At 46.3% G+C, this 17,839-nt stretch overlaps 1 protein-coding gene across 18 annotated transcripts in view; it reads right to left on the reverse strand.

Moving 5' to 3' along the window:
• The window catches only part of STX8 (syntaxin 8), a 106,402-nt gene extending 91,155 nt beyond the window's left edge, over positions 1-15,247 (reverse strand). For 15 of the 18 annotated variants that reach the window (XR_012676689.1, XR_012676690.1, XR_012676688.1 and 12 more), the window contains exons 1-4: positions 15,140-15,234; positions 14,603-14,702; positions 10,947-11,041; positions 9,109-9,219 (exon numbers count right to left, since the gene is read on the reverse strand). Coding sequence is in view for 13 of the 18 variants with exons in the window: in XM_075169794.1 (XP_075025895.1) it covers positions 9,109-9,219; positions 10,947-11,041; positions 14,603-14,702; positions 15,140-15,156 (323 nt within the window). In the remaining 5 variants the exon portion in view is untranslated. Of the gene's footprint in view, positions 1-9,108; positions 9,220-10,946; positions 11,042-14,602; positions 14,703-14,870; positions 15,028-15,139 lie in introns of those variants that run through there. The other 3 variants (XM_075169790.1, XM_075169801.1, XM_075169797.1) reach the window with 3 other exon arrangements.
• Between the last annotated feature and the right edge of the window lie 2,592 nt (positions 15,248-17,839).

Genomic DNA, 17,839 nt, shown 5'->3' on the forward strand with positions numbered 1-17,839 from the left:
TGAGGTTGTTCGCGTTATAGACACTTCCCTGGTTACAACGGAAAACAAGTTTTTCACGTCCAGGGCACATAAATTCAAGTAGTAAAATGAAATGCCACTTAAATATTTTTCTCAATACCAGATTTCTGGTTTCTGCCTTTCAGCTTTTCATTGGTTCCTCCTACAAGAAAAACATTATACAACAGACTCTGAGCCACTTGAACCCAAAACTGCAACTCAGATTTGGGGTAAGAGTCATCATAAGATCGGTTCCTCAAGAGCAGTACAGAAGTAAGAGTTTTTGCTTTCTGCTTTGCTTTTTTTAAACTCCTATTTTATTCTCATTTTACCTTTGCCCTGTTCTTTGCCAAAGCACTTCCACAAACAAAACTAGAACAGAGAGCATTTTCTCTCAAATTTTCCAAATTTTTAATTTTTTTTTTTTTTTTTTTTTAAACTGAGTCCAGGTCCCTTCTCTGTCAGATATACTGAAACACTGTATGGTACACACATATGCTCAAAATCATTTTGTGGTCAAAACCCTGTATCAAAAGAAGTTAACTCTGCACAAGTATCAGCGGAGCTAGGAGGAACTAACGCGCCCTGCCGATACGGGGTTCAGCTCCGCAGGGGGATGACTGAAGTTGTACAGCAAGGGTATGCAAGCAAAATCCAGAACTTGTGTCTAGGAGTTCCTTGAGAAATTATGGTGAAGTAGAGACATCTCCTGGCCGTGAGATGAATCAACACTGCTGAAAAATAACTCCTCTCCACCTTTTTTGCTACTAAAAAGTGCTTATTGTAAATCACAACATCTCACTTAACCATCCTGACGATGCTGGAACACCACTGCAGAGCAGAACCCAGACTGCCCCGCTGTGCCAACGACCAGCCATCACGGGCAACCTCTGGAAGAGAGGAGCTGGGATTCTTCTGTATTTCAGTCCTTTGCACCTCCATTAAAACTTACACATATCTATCGAGGTGAGGAACCAGGCTTGATTAGACAAAGATACTCACACCTGAAATAGTTTTACACATTACCTAGCTTTCTTCATTGCTTTGGGCATTAAACACATGCTTGTATTTTCTAGCCTCACAACGACTGCTACCAGGTTCACAAACCTAAACACAATGGAAGCATTACACTTCTGAAGATGCAAAGATCATTACAGTTCACCCAGTTCAGCAGTTCAATTAGCAAGCACACAAAATCTAGGGTTAACAACATCTGACAAAATTACTTAAATAAAGCAAATGGAACATAAACCTTTTTGCTTGCTAAAAAGAGCACAAATATTTCTGCCTGTTAAAAAAAAAAGCCAAGGCAAGCAAATTTGAAATAATTTGCACCGCTCGCTCTCTCCCTTCCCCTAATAATCTGCCCTATTCTTGTAGGTTGGGTCATGACAACTGGTCTGCTCCTAACAATAATCTTTTTGACATGTTTGGTAACTACCTTCCCACACAACACAGCATAACTTCCTACTTCCTCTGATCTTACCATGTTTCGCTTTGGTGGTGTGAAGATTAAAGCTTATCCAATTAGCCACCCACTGCCTCCGCCAAGTTAATCACGTAAATCTTTGAAACCGTCACAGAGCAGTGGAGTGTGCGGATAGCTTTTGATTATAGGAGCAGATTTAACTAATTACGAGGCTTAGCAATGCGCCCAAGTATAAAAGATGATGGGGTTTAAAATCAGGGAGCTATGTCACTGCTTAACAAGGAAGGGCTTATCTTCCAGAAGGCATTGTTTTACTGATAATTCTTATAAAACTTCCCAAGTAACTTAGATTAGTCAACCAGCACTTACTTTAGACCAAGGCCACACATCAAGGCTTACGGCTTTAGAAGGCTGATCAGCAAGACTGAATTTTAAACAAAACCTGGGTCATATGACAATTGGTTGGATGATCACTTGAACATTCCCTTAACGATACAGTCGTACAGTGGGGCTCTTTGAAGTGCCCAGAACACCTCAGCTTGGCTTCACAGGTCAATCTCTAAGGCAATGGCGAAGAAGCAGGGGTATTCTCTCACTTACAATTTAATTGCTCACACTGGCAGGCTGTGTATTTTAGGAAGCTCCAAGCTAGTAAATAAAACAAGTATAATTTTAACATACAAAACAAAAGCTCTCTCCCCCTCCAAAAAAAAACCCCAGGAGAAGCCACATGAGCACAAGCACTTCCAAATCCCCTCCAGGTACCTTCCCAGGCAGAGACTTCCCCACAAGAACGGCTCCCAACGGGAAGCCTACGGAAGGGGCAGCATTCCCTGCAGCTGGCAGAGGACTTCCCCGGCTCCACCAGCACAAGAACCAAGAGCAGCGTATCTCATGTTCAAGGAAATGCCGCGTTGCTCCTGACATCACTTACCTGCGGTTCGGTTAACTGGTCCCACTGGCTTCAATGACTGGAAGCTGCACAAGCCAGCTGCCACACGGGATGCCGGACAGCCGATTTCCAGAACACAGCTACTTTGCGGCACCTCCAGGATCACTGATTCCTGCCCACAACAGAGGCACGGCAGCTTTGCACCGCAGAACAAGCGGCTCCCAACCACCTCGTGCTCGCACAGGACAGCCCGTGCCCACGGAGGAGCAGCACAAAGCAAGCAACAAGCTGGAAGTGTGTTTGCACAGTTGTACAGGAACACTTATCTCGGAATAACATGCCCACTCGAAATGCTGAGTGTCTGGGTGGTGGAGTTGCAGCAAGAAACTACACAGAGGAGATACCTCTACACGAGGGTAAGGTTACCTTTATAACAAAATTTACACTCACATTTTATTTCACAGCAGTCTCGCTTTCCTATGCAAACTCTCAAAATACACACCACAATAAACGTTTCCATCAGAGATTAATCTTGCTATCAAACATTACCATCTTCTTTCTACACCATCCTTTACTTTCTATGCAAGATTGGAGATAGCACAATACTAAATATATTATAAAACAGCTTATATAGTCCTCATCAAAACAGTCTCACCTCTACAGCCCACTTGCACTCCTCAGGAACGAGGGAAGTATAAGAAAGGAGGATTCTTTCTAGAAAGAAGCTGCATCTTCTATAGTTACCTCCAGAGAAAAGGTGGAGGGACAAATCTACTCCTGTGAGACTATTTGTCCTGGTCACAAAATGATCAACAACTCCATCACCTCCAACTCGCGTCTCTGCGCCCGAGGCGATGGACTCGGTGCCAGTCAGAGGGCTACTTTCGGGGCAAGACACAGCACCAAGTTCACACCTGAACCTTTGCTCTGCGTGGTGGCTGAATTCTGCCCGACCACGAGCCTCCAAGCAGGTCTCAGCTTGGCGTTTGTTCTCACTACAGACCCAGCACACCCACGCCAGAATAACGCAGTGACGCTGCTGGTACAGAAACAACCTTGGGCAGGAAACTTCTGGTAGTTTCGAGCAAACTTAGGAGGCAAAACATAAAGCGCAGAGCTCAGCCTTGAAAGCTGCCCTCCTACTGACATTTTTTCCTCGGGCTAATGAGCGATAAGCTTTAATAACAGTCATGCAGGCACAACCTGAAGCACAATGCCTAAAATTAGGGGGTTTGACTTGCTTTTCTCTGTTGTGTTTAAATATCCGTTCTTTGCTATTCCTTATAAAATGCAAGTATATGCAGTTTTCTCATAACCACAGGTCTGACTTCAGAGCATACTAGAGGTTCCTCAAGGACCCCGCTGAAGGGAGAGAGATGCAAACTGTCCCTTGAACACAGGCCAAAAGGAGGAGACTTCACTATCTTACTGGTATCTTCCTTAAATTTGGGGTTGCCACAATCATCCTCGGGTTTTAACAGGCACTGTACCTGCTGCTTGCGTGAGGACGCACACACGTCTGCACACGTTGTAACCTACAGTGTACTTCCAGGTGACAAGTGGTACAACGGGAGATGACCCAAGTACAGAGACACAGTTTAGTGGATGAGGAGGGTGTTGAGACAATTACAACCATGTTGGCTCGTGACTACACGGCCAAAGACGCGTTAATCCTGGAAAATCCTGCCCCAGCCCCTAGGTTTGATCTTATGACTCAAGCCTCAGACGTTCTCAAGCATTGGTTTCTGGATGGACGATTCACCTCTTCTTCCACCCTCTCCATCGATCTCCTAGACACGAGGCTAATCACATCCGATATCAGAATGCCGTGGCTGCAGCGGGGAGGGCTTCCAACAGTAACTGGTAGGGAGGAAGGAAAGCAGGAAGGAGTTCTAAAGACACCTAAACAACTATTTTTAATCTTATTTTCCAAAGAGCATTGGCTCCTCCATAAACAACAGCCAGATTCACAAAAGCATTTAAGCACCTAATGGCTTATTGATTAAAGTCGGGCAGTCAATGCCTATTCGGCATTAGGCAAAATGCCTGTTTGGAATAAGACCTAAATGCCCTACATCTAACAGAAAAGTATTTAAGCAGAAAAAATGGTAACCCACATTAAAAAAAAAAAAATAAACGAGTATGGACTCTTCTAAAAGTTCTCTAGGGTAGCTATTACTTAAGGTGTTTTGTGTCCCACAGCTATCAAAAGTTTTTTATATTTTTGAGAAATTCAAAGAGAAACTAAGAAAAGCATGTTAAAGTACACACAATGTATTTATTCACTGGTGATCGACATACACTTCTACACACTGCATACCTGGTCAGAATATTCTTTATTCCTTTGCCTCCACAAATGTTTAAAGACTCACAAAATTTTGATATTGTGATTTCCAGAAAGCCAACATTTCTATTTGCTTTTTTCACTTCTGGCTTTCAAACAGTGTGAAACCATGGGGATTCCTACTCCATTAAAGTCTCTGTTAGAATAACCTGCATAGATCTCTTTCCAAGGAGAAAAGAGGGGAGAAGATACTGAAATTGCCTATTGAAAACCAATTAAAGAAAATTTAACTGACCCTGCTCAAGCAGAGTCACGTAAACAGCACAACCCTCCCCCTGGAAAATTCCAGTTGCATCTTAATTAAGGCCGACAACGCCGGAAGGTAAACTAATGCTATACGAAAGTAATGTAGTGTCCTGCCCTGTGTTCTGGCCCAAGTTGTCAGTTAGGATAAATACTAAGAGCATTAAGGCCACTGTACTTCACAATCAGAAATAGCTTTACAGCAGTTTTCAAAGGATGTAAAACTCACTGAATGGTGACCAAATATAAACGAAGATTAATTCTAGTAAAACCTTCACAGTTATAGGCCATGGGGACAATAAATATGTGATCAGTGGTGCAAGAAGGTTAATGAAAGGAATGACTGCTGGAAAGAAAAAGACTTCTGAAAATGTGTGCTGTCACATCAGAGATGGATTAGATACAGAAAACCAATACAAAAGCAGAGAAAAGTGTCACTGCTAGAACTTAATCAAACAACATGTGCTGATTTTTCTAATGCAGTGGGAAAAGCTGACTTTCAGACACACTAAAGAGTGGCCTTTGCCACCTACCGAAATGCAAAGCAGGCTGTTCCAGAAGTCTGCAACAATTTTAGAGAAACCCAGTGCTGCAAATAGCAGCTTAACCCTACCAGAAGCTGTCGTCTTCTGTCCCGACAAGCAGTACGGCAGGCAGGGGAGACAAGCTCCTTCCCTGCCGACCCACCTGCGGGCCAGGCTCGGGCAAGGGAGAAAGGTTTGACTTATTGGCACAAGACTCAGGCCCTGGCTACGTCTCTGCCTGTACCACTGGAAACAAGACCTACAAGGGAGAATATGGAAGGGGTGTGAATTCACCAGGCAGAGAATAGTTGGCATAGTTTTATCCATTTTTAATTAAAGAAGTTAAAAGAGAACTATAAAACTTCAAGCCTTGCAACACTAGCAAATAAATACTGTCCCTGATGTTATCTTGTGCTGGAAAACACTGGTTTCCCTGATCATTCCTAACAGAGCTTGAAATTATAATGGGATTTTGATATTTTCCTGCCGTTTGCCTCGACACCTTCACACCAGGGCAGGTCTAGGTTGAATCCTCGCCCTGTCTGCTCCACAGCAGAAACATCCAACGCTGCCCTGCCACAGCAGGGACGGCCAGACTTGAGAAGGTCGGATCAGCTTGTGGACTTCAGAGCAGGCGACACACAAGAGCCTTCTCACATCATCAGTCCCCGTAGACATTTTGCCTGCTTGCTATTTGCCATGTTTCAGTTGACTCAGCGATGGAGGTAAAAGCCAGCACCAATGCATCAACCGGATTTGCACCGTGCTCTGGAGAATGCCAAACCTAGAACAACTAATGGATTCGATCAAAGTCCACAGCTTTACCATCCGCAGCAGGTGTTGCATTGACAAGGTCTGGTTACACAAAGACGACAAACCATAAAGTCAAACACATGCTTTGGCTGTACCAAACACCGCACCGGAAAACAAAAGCAAGCAGAAACCAACCTCCACACTATGTTACTGAACAGACCCTCACAAAACATGAATACACACAGGAATACAGAAAACTCCCAGTTAAACTTTGAGTCTCTCTCATACCTGCTCCAAGACACAAAGTAAACAAGCTATGAAAAAAAAAAAATCTAATTTTCAATAGTCACGATAGGAAACAACGCTCACATTGGTACCCAATTTTTAACTATAGAATAGCTTCAAAACTATCTCTGCCTTTTCAAAGAGCACAATGCTGAAAAGGGACTGGTTCTCAAAGAACATCAGCAAAAAGGCTCATATATTTCTTCAAAAGTGTGAGGAGTTAAAAGTATATGAAGTTTTGTTCTGTTCCAAGACCGAGGGCTGACATATTGCAAAAAGGTGAGAAACTTTCTCAGGAGGGCTCTAACGCTCTCCCTCCCCATACTAACCTTACACGTGCATGTATAAAATGCAACGCTGTGTATTTGCTACAGAAAAGGTCCAGTGAATATATTGCATTAGAAAATGCCTGCCACTTAGAAGCACAAGCTAAATTTTTTTTAAAAATATGTATTTCTATCGCATGTCCATATTTGACTCTTCAGAGGCAGATCTCACTACACCACGGGTGAGCAGAGGTGAGGAAGCTCTGCTCAGCCACATCGTATGACCCAGACCACACATGCAGCATTGTGCAGGGCTTACAGGGCAGAGCACAGCCCCTTGCATGACCCACAGCCAGCCTAAGAAGTCTCTGCCTGCTGCATTAAAGCTTCCCACACACCAACAAAATAGGTGCCTGGGCCCAACGGCTGTGATTCGTATAAAACTTCCGAGAAAGTATGTTCACTTCTTTAAAAATATGAGGCTTTAAAACAAAGTTTTACCAATTACAGTCTACACTCGAAAGTAATTTCACCGACCATGGAAATATAGCAAGCTCTGCAAACTCAGGGACTGCAGCCCCGTTTCTCTTCTGCACCACTTTGCAGGGCAGAAGATTACCTGAATCTGCAAAGGAAAAATTAGGAAGAGCAAATGCAATTACCTGCGCTGGAATTTAGCCAAAATGGCAACTCTCACACAGAGCAGTATTTAGTGACCTGCACGGGGTCAGGAGACAGGTAAGTCATGCTCTTTGATAGCGGGGCTTTTCATTTTTTTGCATGACTGTTGGCTCAGGGCTAACAGAGATCAAAGCATATCAGCCGCTGCATCAGGAGGATGCTTCTGAAGCTGTCCCTCAACACACGCCTCTTCAATTCTGACGTACCATGGCCCTAATCCTACGCTAAGGTGGCAGATCTACTACCCATTTGCTTGCAAAGGAAGGAGAAAATGGCAGCTTCATTTTGTTTGGCTACCAGCTTAGGAACAAGGCTTATTTATTGCTACCCCTTTTCTCCTCTCTCTCCTCCAGCAATTAATTCATTGGGCAGTTTAAACACATTGAAAGAAAAAGGAGTCTCAAAGAAAAATCAACTTCTGCAACACAGATGATGAGGCAGAAGAGACAGAGCCTCATTAGCAGAGCCTTTAGACCATCTGTAGCACATGCAGAGCCCCAGGCTGAACCCAGGATATTCTCTCTCAACCAGCGGGGATGTCACTGAAAACACAGGGGGAAAGAGGAGAAACAAGAAGAGAGGGTGGGTTATGCTATTTGAATTGGGAAAGGAAAAAGAAATGTAACAAATTCACAGGAATCTCTCAATTCTGCTGCTCAGCAAGCATTTTTAACTCGGTATTTTAATGAGATGTAAAAGCTCCTGGATGTAAAGTAGCTGCAAGGAGCTCCTCAGCAAGACACATGCATGTTCATGCAGAAACTGAAGCTACCAAAAACTCTGAAGTACAGCCAAGAAGAGCAAATACTCGCGAGTGGAATTCCATAGGCAAAAGCTGGTGCTGACCTAATTGGAAACGGATAAAATTCAAAAGGCCATTAACAAAGCACTAGAAACAACCCATCCTTCCTTATTCCACTGCACATTTGACTTTGCAGAACTGCAACATCTGCAGTAAAAGATGTATTTTTATATAATTATATACCAAGTCTATGCCTGACATGGTTTGTATGTTACGGACACACCACCTGTGTGACCCACCAAACCAACTTATGCATTGCTAATAATTTATTAACTCATGCAAGAGGCCTGAATTTCCCACTTCAAGAAAAGGCTCTGCCTTTCTTCTTCATCAGACAAAGACCACCAGGGATGGATTATTTGTAAGAACCTGTCAGAGATGAGAAATACAACTCCTTCCACTAGAAAGGGGCTACATAAGAACTGCATAAGGAGAGCACAACTTGCAGGCTATTAACCATAATTTTTTTTCCCAGCTGTGAAGGACATACCAAAATGCAAATTAAAATTCGAAGGCCCCCACGGACTGCTGCACAATATGATTACTGGGGACCATTTGAAGCTTAAGCTTCATCCTGACGTCCTGATGCAGTTTTCTTTCCAACAATTCACGTAGACCTTGTACAGTGGCACCCATCAGTCCAACTCAGTGCCTGACTCCGCTAGATCACTTAGTCAGTACTACCTCTTCCAAGCAACTCTCCAGCCCCTCATCCTCCCCAGCTTTGTAGACATAGGTGATACTGTCACTAAAAAAACCACGATTTCTAAACAAATGAAACCGCAGTTTGCTACATGTAGAGGCAAACGAGTTCAACAGATGCATTTAACATTATCTTCAGACACACTCAAAGCACAAATCACATTGCTCATTTGAGGTGACAACGCCATACCTTATCGCATCTGGTTCCGTGCCTTCATTCTTGTAAGATGCCTGAAGTTGTTTCTGTCGTGTGAGAAGGTCATCCACCAAATTCTGCCTCCTGTCTCCCTCCAGCTGTGTGCTGATGATACTTGGTTAAGGACCAAACTTAAACACTGAAAAACTTCAATTTTATTATACAAAATAATACCTGTTATGCATTCTTAAATAAATCAGACCTTCTGATCATCAAAATTAACTAGAGTAACTATTTTAACCTCAGGCAAAGGCTGTAATATCTAAGAAAAGGATAGGTCAACATGTTTCTCAATTAAATCTGCTGTTATTCTAAATGTGTTTTTAAGTTTACATATCTCAAAGAAAGTTTCATACCGTGACCACAGAGTGATCTTCAGGTCATCATCTCAAAGTAGTAAGAGAACTGGAAGGCCATTTACTGCCAAATTAGCGTAAGTATTAAGAATAGCATTTCCCCCTCCAAAATCCAACATAATTCTTCTTTCATTTATTACTAAGAAGTCCTACGCAGTTGATCTCTTCTATAACATTGACCATATATAACAGTACTGCACAGGTTAAGCGCAGGGAAGAATGAGTCTTCTTATAAGAGCTCCAACTGACACCGTTATGGTATAAACGGGGCAGGCCCAAAAAGAATAGAGCTTTTAAAATCAGCAGGGTACTTCACATCTTATTTCACTGGAGGCTCATAACACAGACCAGGTGAGTAGCTCCCAGCCAAGCGATCCGCAAACAACCAAAAATTTACTTTGCGCATCTGTTTCCATTTGCAATTCATCAGCAGAACACCCCAATAGCCACTGACGCAGCAGAAAAACAATTCATGCAGTACCTCTGAAAGACAAGATGCCCTGAATCGCCGCAGCTTCGACAGGATGTGCGTTTGTTTTTTTTTTTTTAATTAATCTTAGTGACATTTTGAAGGACTACTAACTCTTATCCAAGTACTGTTCGGCAGATTGTGCAATAGCTGAACTGATCTGCGTACGCTTTCTGCCACAGCAGCAGTATTCGTCTGCTCTCAAGCACTCACTGGACGGGAAAGTTTTACCCCCGGCCATCAGCACAGCACTCAGGGGGCCCGTGCTTAGAAGGGCTTTCTGCTATAGTAAGCCTGAAATTAAACATTCATTCATTAAATCAGATTGCTGCTGGATATCTTCAGGGAGACAGACGTACTACTTTGACTCCTTAAGCCCGACTATCCCAGCATATAGAAAGAGCAGCAAATCCAAGTCAGGCCACAGGGTAACGCTCCTAGAAGAAAACCTGGGATTTCTTTCTAAGGCATATTTTAAAGCATTTTGACATCATTCTGAAGATGCAGTTCCATTGCTCCTTAAGTCAGTCCAAGTCAGGGCTGCCACATCCCCGCCCGCACCCTGAACAAGGCTTCATCCTTTTTTTTTGCAAGCACTGGCACTCTTGCAGCCAGCGACCGAGCCGTGAGAAAATCACAGATTAGCGAGTTTTCTGATAGACGAGCGATCGTAGCTCACACACCAGCCACTCAATCGGCAGCGTCGGCACAGGCGGGACGATGGCAGCTCTGAGATTATTCAGACCATCTTGTTAAGCTTCTGACACAAACGTAACCAAAGCCAGCCTCATGCCCACCATACCAGAGGTGCCCAGGCTCCCAACTCTTCCTGCACTACAGCTGCAATGAAAATATTCAACAGCAGGACGGACAAAGTCCTAGTGACAAAGTTGTCTAAAAATGGCATGAGGGAAAAACCCTAACTGCGTGGCAGAGCCATTATAGCATATTTTTCCACTCTCTCCCACAATACAGAAAGGTCAGTGAGTTGATGTTTACACAGATACATTTGGTGTGTTGACACAGCCCGAAGCAGTAAGTCCTTCAGCTGATCGATCTTCTCTCTGAGATTCTGCAACGACGATCTGATAATCACATTGAGCTGAAGGGGAAGAAAGAGATGATTTTTTTTCGGTCTGAGTTACATTTGCATAAAATTTAATACTACTACATGCAGGTGACAATATATTTAACTTCAGCTATACTGGTGCGAAGGACTCCGTTCTAAACCAGGAAAGCCTGCCTCAGAGCCACAAAGGGAACGATACAGTTAACTGGTTTGGACTGCTTACAAAATAATGAGATAAATAGTACTAGTTTCGCAAACACAATTCTAATGCATTAATGCTGTTTAATATGGAGAGCTTTCTTTCAAGTCTTTATAAACACACTCCTTTATATGGGCAAAACATTTCAGCACATTTTAATATTTTCCAGTTAGTTTTCCAGTTCTTTCCTCTGATCTTTAATACAAATACAGGCGCCAGCTTCTTCTGCCACCAGGTTTCTTTCCTAGCTCCCAGGATTAGAGGGAAGGTTGCTACAGGTTCAGACATTCCCTCCACTGAACTCCTCCAGGCTTTAAACTAAAGATCCCAAAGAAATTCAGATTTCCTCCATTTCCCTTCTCAGGAGCACCTATGACTCCCAACCCTTGCTCACAACTGACCTGCCCAAGATTCAGATGCGTCTGTTCTTACTAAAAATGTAGTTAAGTCGTTCACATTCTTCCCTGCTCCAAGCAAGCCCGAGGTTTGCAGGAATCCTCCTCCTCCTCCTCTCTCCCCACCCCTTCCCAAGTTAGGCTGACATTATCCTCTGGGTTTTTCCTCCTTAAATGTTATTTCTTTTCATTCCAGTTATGTAGAACATACTGGGAAAAAACATTGTAACTGCAATTAACTATGCAGGTCATTCTAATTAAGACTTTATGTGCTTCTTGTTTACAAGATATTAGCCCTGCTGTGGAATATAATGGTTAGCAACGTCAGATGCTCTGTGCGATGAACAAGTAACAGAGAAGGAGCATTTGCTCTGACTCGCATTCCTGTGTTCTTGAAGACACAGAGGCAGCAGCCAGACACCGTCGTCTCACTGAACGGCTGCCGTGCTGCAAGGATCCTGCCTAGAGCTAAACTGCGCTTGATATCTGCAGGGGGATGGAGCGGGAGTTCCCAAAAAATCACCTGATAGCATCAGAAGTTTAAATGTCTCTGACTCAGCAAGACTTGTTCTCAAACACTACCAAATACAACGACAGAAAGCAGACGCAACCACGCCGAGGCAGTCTTGAGAGCGTGCAGCCAAAGCGCAAAATCCCCCCTCAGACCCAAAGCCGCCGACACCAAGGCAATATTTCCAAAGCCAAGATGGGGTATAAATGCTTTTAGGGAAGTTCAAGCCGCTGCATACCCTCTAGCTCTGCAATTAGGTAATAAAAGGTCTTTTCATTTCACAGGTACATTTCCTGCACTCGTGTCCAGGTGGAGAATGCTGCATTTAATTGGCCCAGAACAGCAGAGTAACATAAAGAAGTCATCTAACATACAGACTCCCGCTGCTACTCTGGACAGAAATTGCAGTGCTGTAACAAAAGATTTCACTTCCATTAAAGAAAAAAAAAGAAAAAAAGAAACCAGCGGAAGTTTCAAGATCAGCTCAATAGAGCAGAGTTCACAGATGGTAAGTCCTGGCTTGAAATCCTTCCCTACAGGGTTTTGGGGGTTTTTTTCCATTTTAAATTTTATGCTCTGTTTTTTGCTCAGCAATAAACAGTAATTTTTTTTTTAGCCATGCTAATGGCTAAATACTATAAAAATAAAAACTTGTTTACATTCTCCCTACCAGGGAAATATTGTACAAAGACTTTTTCTCCGTTAAAACATTCAGGAGTCATAGAATATAAGACTGCTCAGCTGTGGATTTCTCAACATGCATTTCTGTTATGAAAACAACTCTCTCATTGTTGGAAGCTTGTTTATAGTAGAATCAAACACTGCCAAATATTCATCTTTAACTGTTAATGGATTAAAGGGAAACTGCGCTTGGAAAACACAGGGCATGGAACAAATCATTTTATGAAGAAATAAGCCAAGCGTGTAATGTTTCCATAAAACACAACCTAGGAGAGTTACGGTACAAAAAGGGCTTCAAACAACAGTAATACAACGTTTTGTTGGGGTTTTTTGGAACAAATCACAGATTGCAATGATGCCAATAGAAAACTTTGTCCTCTATAAATACAGATGGATTAAGCAGCAGTCTTTTTGTTAGTCTTCTATCGTTGAGTATATATCTGTACAATTTCTAATACTTCATCATCTTGAAAGCAGGGAGTTTAATCACCACCTCTAAACACTCCTCTCGATTCTACAGCTAGACAAAATATTTCTCTCAAATCCCACTTATTTGGGCCTTCTGAAACCTCTTTTCAATTCATGCCAAATTTGAGTCATTCATTAAAAAGCACTGATTATTGTACAAAACCCACACAGTTTGCTTCAACATTTCTTCAAAGGAAACATTTCAAAAGTGACATTTTATTTTAAAAGCTATCAGCAAGGAGACTGGCAAAGACGACTCAGTGATTGCGCATCACATTACAACCCTGCTATAAAGAGGGGCAGAGTCTACAAAATAAATCAGTGGGGTTTTAATTACGCAAATTATTATAAAAGACTAACTCAAGGGCTTGCACGCATTTTCGTCTTAACGCAGTCAAGGGAGAAGTTAATGGCATGATCCCTAGGGTCTGCAATAAAGCAGCTCCTACGCTTCTTGAAGGAAAGGACAAGGCTTTTAGTCCTAAAGAAAGCAGCCTCCTGAGAATCTTTTTATTTTCTTTTATTTTTTAAATAGAAAGTCTGACAAGGCGGAGAACATGATATTCCTGGGTAAGCTCTAACTTCTGCTTCTCGTTCCTATTTAACTCTGATCTTATATTTTGTTAGAAATGTAGCTAAAAAAGGCCGCAAAACTCATATTTCATCTGATCTACAGCATTACAGAAAGGAAGCAAGCCAGCGTTGTGGGGAAAAAATATCTATTCAATATTTACACAGGAAGGAGTCCGCAGACGCTGACGTGCATCCCAGCATCTCCGATTCAGGATCTCTGAAAACAGTTCTGTTCCTGGCAGCGACAGCCCTGAGCAGTCAGGAGCGTGTGCCCTGCACTCCCACAGCTTCTCTTTTCTCTTTTTGTAAAACCAGCATTATTGCATGCACAGAAGATTCATTATCCTTAAATCCAAGATTATTTTCATGCCACTGAAAAGCTACCGTTAATTTAGAAATTGTATCCTTGTTTTCTTTACAGAAATCTTAAAGAACATACCACTACTATTATGTTCCTGCCGTTAAACGTAACTTTTAATCTGCACATTCGCAGCTAGCAGCAACGATGGCCGGGCACAGCCCGGTCCCCAGACCCGCGCAGGCCGGGGACCGTCACCCCCGTCCCGCAGCCATGTCACTCTGCCAACGCACCCTCCCAAGCCGCTCCCGCTTCCCTCTGCGGCCGGAGAGGCAGGAAATTCAGGACTTACAGCTCCCTAGACACATCCGACTCCTGCAAATTTAATGCTTAACCAGAAGTTAGAACGGTTAAAAGCGAAATCTAGCTAAAAACATCCGCGTTCACAGAGCCGTCGGCAGAGGAGTACCTTGGCCGAACTCTCCCCGTTCCTCTGGTACCGGTTACGCTCCTGGATTTTCTCAGCGATCTCCTGGGCGATCTGGCAAGCGGCGTCGTGCAGCGAGAGCCTGCGGGGAGAGGCGGCAGCTGAGCCCCGGCCCCGCGCCCCGCCCGGGGCTTCTCCCGCCCAGCCCCGACCACCGCAGCTCGGCCTCGCCCTGCGGGGAAACCGCCCGTGCTTTGTCACAGCGCGCGGAAAAGCCAGCAGCACGAAACCAACCGCTTTTTACATTCACCTAAAAGTAGCTTTTTGGGGGAAAAAAAGCACTCTGTAGGGAAAGGGTACCCCCCGCCAAAGGGCGCGGAGGGAGGCCCGGCGGTGCCGGCCCGAGGCTCTGCCGCGCAGGGCCGGCCCTCGCCCCCGCCGCCCGGCTCTCCAGAGGCCGCCAGCGAGCGCCGCTCCCCCGGCACGGCGGCACCGGGGCAGGCCCGGGAGCCCCGGGGCGGTGGCAGCGCGCCCAGCCCGGGGTAACCGCGCCCGGAGCCGCCCCGGCCCGGCGCTCACCAGGGGTCCGGAGCCATCGCCGCCGCCGCCCGGAACAGCACCGCGCTTCCGGCTCGGGTCAGCTGACGACGGCGCCCGCCGAGGCCCAAACCCCGCCGTGCGCAGGCGCCGGGCGGAGGGGCGGGGTGAGCAGTGCGTGGGCGCCGAAGTGCGTGGGCGCCGAAGTGCAGGGTGCAGAGGTGCATGGGTGCAGATGTGCATGGGTGCAGAAGTGCAGAGGTGCATGGATGCATAGATGCAGAGGTGCACAATGCAGAAGTGCAGGGTACATGGTGCAGAGGTGCAGGGTGCAGAAGTGCACGGTGCAGGGGTGCATGGGTGCAGAGGTCCGTGGATGCAGAGGTCCATGGGTGCAGAGGTGCAGGGTGCAGAGGTGCACAATGCAGAAGCGCAGGGTGTATGGTGCAGGGTGCAGAATTGCAGGGTGCAGAAGTGCAGGGTGCAGAGGTGCATGGGTGCAGAAGTGCAGAGGTGCATGGATGCATAGATGCATAAGTGCAGAGGTGCATGAATGCATAGATGCATTGGTGCAGAGGTGCACAATGCAGAAGTGCAGGGTGCAGAGGTGCATGGGTGCAGAAGTGCATGGGTGCAGAGTGCAGGGGTGCACAATGCAGAAGTGCAGCATACATGGTGCAGAGGTGCAGGATGCAGAAGTGCACGGTGCAGGGTGCATGGGTGCAGAGGTCCATGGGTGCAGAGGTCCATGGATGCAGAGGTCCGTGGATGCAGAGGTCCATGGGTGCGGAGGTGCAGAGGTGCAGGGTGCAGAGGTGCACAATGCAGAAGTGCAGGGTGTATGGTGCAGGGTGCAGAATTGCAGGGTGCAGAGGTGCATGGGTGCAGAGGTGCAGGTTGCAGAGGTGCATGGGTGCAGAAGTGCAAGGTGCATGGTGCACAGGTGCAGAAGTGCACAGGTGCAGAAGTGCACGGGTGCAGAAGTGCACAGGTGCACAGGTGCAGGGTGCAGAAGTGCACAGTGCAGAGAGACAAGGTGCAGAGGTGCAGGGTGCAGAGGTGCAGGGTGCAGAGGTGCAGAAGTGCACAGGTGCAGAAGTGCACGGGTGCAGAAGTGCACGGTGCAGGGTGCAGAAGTGCACAACGCAGCAGTGTAGGATGCGCGGTGCAGAGTGCAGAGGTGCAGGGTGTACAACGCAGGCTGCAGAGGTCCATGGGTGCAGAGGTACTGATGCAGAAGTGTAGGATGCAGAGGTGCTAGGTGTGCAGTGCAGGGTGCACAGTGCAGGAGTGCAGAGGTGCATGGGTGCAGGGTGCGTGGTGCAGAGGTGCATGGTGGAGCACCTCACAAACATGGGGCAACTGAAACCCCTCGTGCCCTCGTCCCCAGCCATCTCCTCCATTGCCGTATCTCCATAGCATCGCATTGCAGCTGCAGCCAGGGCCCCCTCAGAGACCTTTGCAATCTCTTGGGGTGCTCCTGGGACCCCCAGAGTATTCGATGCTTTTCCTAAAGCCCAGGGGGGATTTGGGATTTTTGCAGCGTGCGCTCGGCGATGCCGCTGCGTGGGGAGGGACGAAGGCTCGGCCCGGGGTGCCGCACACCCCCGGCCGTTGCTGCTGAGGGAGAAGGAAATCCTTTCCCTTTTCAATTTTGGGTGTCGACGGCGAGCTTCGAACTCAGCGGCAGCTCCTTGGGGCACCCACGGTCTCTTGCATGCAGCTTGCACCCGGCTCGGGTGCCTTGATGCCATCGGGGCACCTGTATATTGCTATTGCGGTAGTAATATTATGGTCTGGATTAAAATGTACAGCTATAAGCACGGCAGCGGGGGAACCTTCAACCCAAACTGTGCCAGGGGAGCTTTGGTACAGCGGGTTGGGGAATAACTGGGACAGAGAGAACCAGGAGGCAGGGAAAGCACGGGGACACAGCCGGTGTCCCCCGGCCTGGGTACCCCCACGCCCTCGGGGACCTGGGAATGGCAGAAAGATGCTTGGGTCGGGAGCAAAACTGCATCTAAGCCTTTTGCTTCTTCCAGGAGCCCTTTTTCATCTTCCAGAGAAGCACAAAATACACTGGAAGATGCAAAAATCCAGCGCAACAAAAGGACGAGCTGCTCAGTGCTTACGCGATTTTCCCAGCCTCTGTAATTCTGTGAAATAACAGCTCCGACTGTCAGAGCAGTTTATTTCTGAGCGGTGAAGTCTGGAGGGACCGGACAAGTGCTGGGAAGCGGGAATCAATCCTCTGCATCCCAACAGTGTTATCCCAGTGTTACTGCGCGCCAGGATCCACTACGGTGATACGCAAGTTAAGAAAGGAGTGGAGTCTTTTTATGGAAAAAGTTGCTTTTTTGTTTTTTTCCAGGGTTTTTGCACCAGCGTTAAATTCCAGCATGACAGAAGCGGACGAGGAGCCTCCGCGCCTGAGGCCCAGCGGGGTCACTCCTGAGACCGGCCACCCAGCACGGCGTGGGACGTGCCCCGGCGCTGCGTCTTCCCAGGGGGCTGTCTGCCCTGGTGAGCACCCCTCTGCAGCACACCCGCCCTCCCTCCTCCCTCCTTCCTCCCCTCTTCCTGCTGCCTCCCTCCTTTCTCTCTCCTGCCTTCTTCCCTTCCTCCTCCCTTCCTTCTTTCCTCCTCCCTTCCTTCCTTCCTCCTTCCTTCCTTCCTCCTTTCTTCCTTACTCCTTTCCTCCTTCCTTCCTCCTTTCTTTCCTCCTCCCTTCCTCCTTCCTTC

Source organism: Calonectris borealis, chromosome 20 (genome assembly GCF_964195595.1).
Source record: "Calonectris borealis chromosome 20, bCalBor7.hap1.2, whole genome shotgun sequence".
Taxonomy (NCBI): domain Eukaryota; kingdom Metazoa; phylum Chordata; class Aves; order Procellariiformes; family Procellariidae; genus Calonectris; species Calonectris borealis.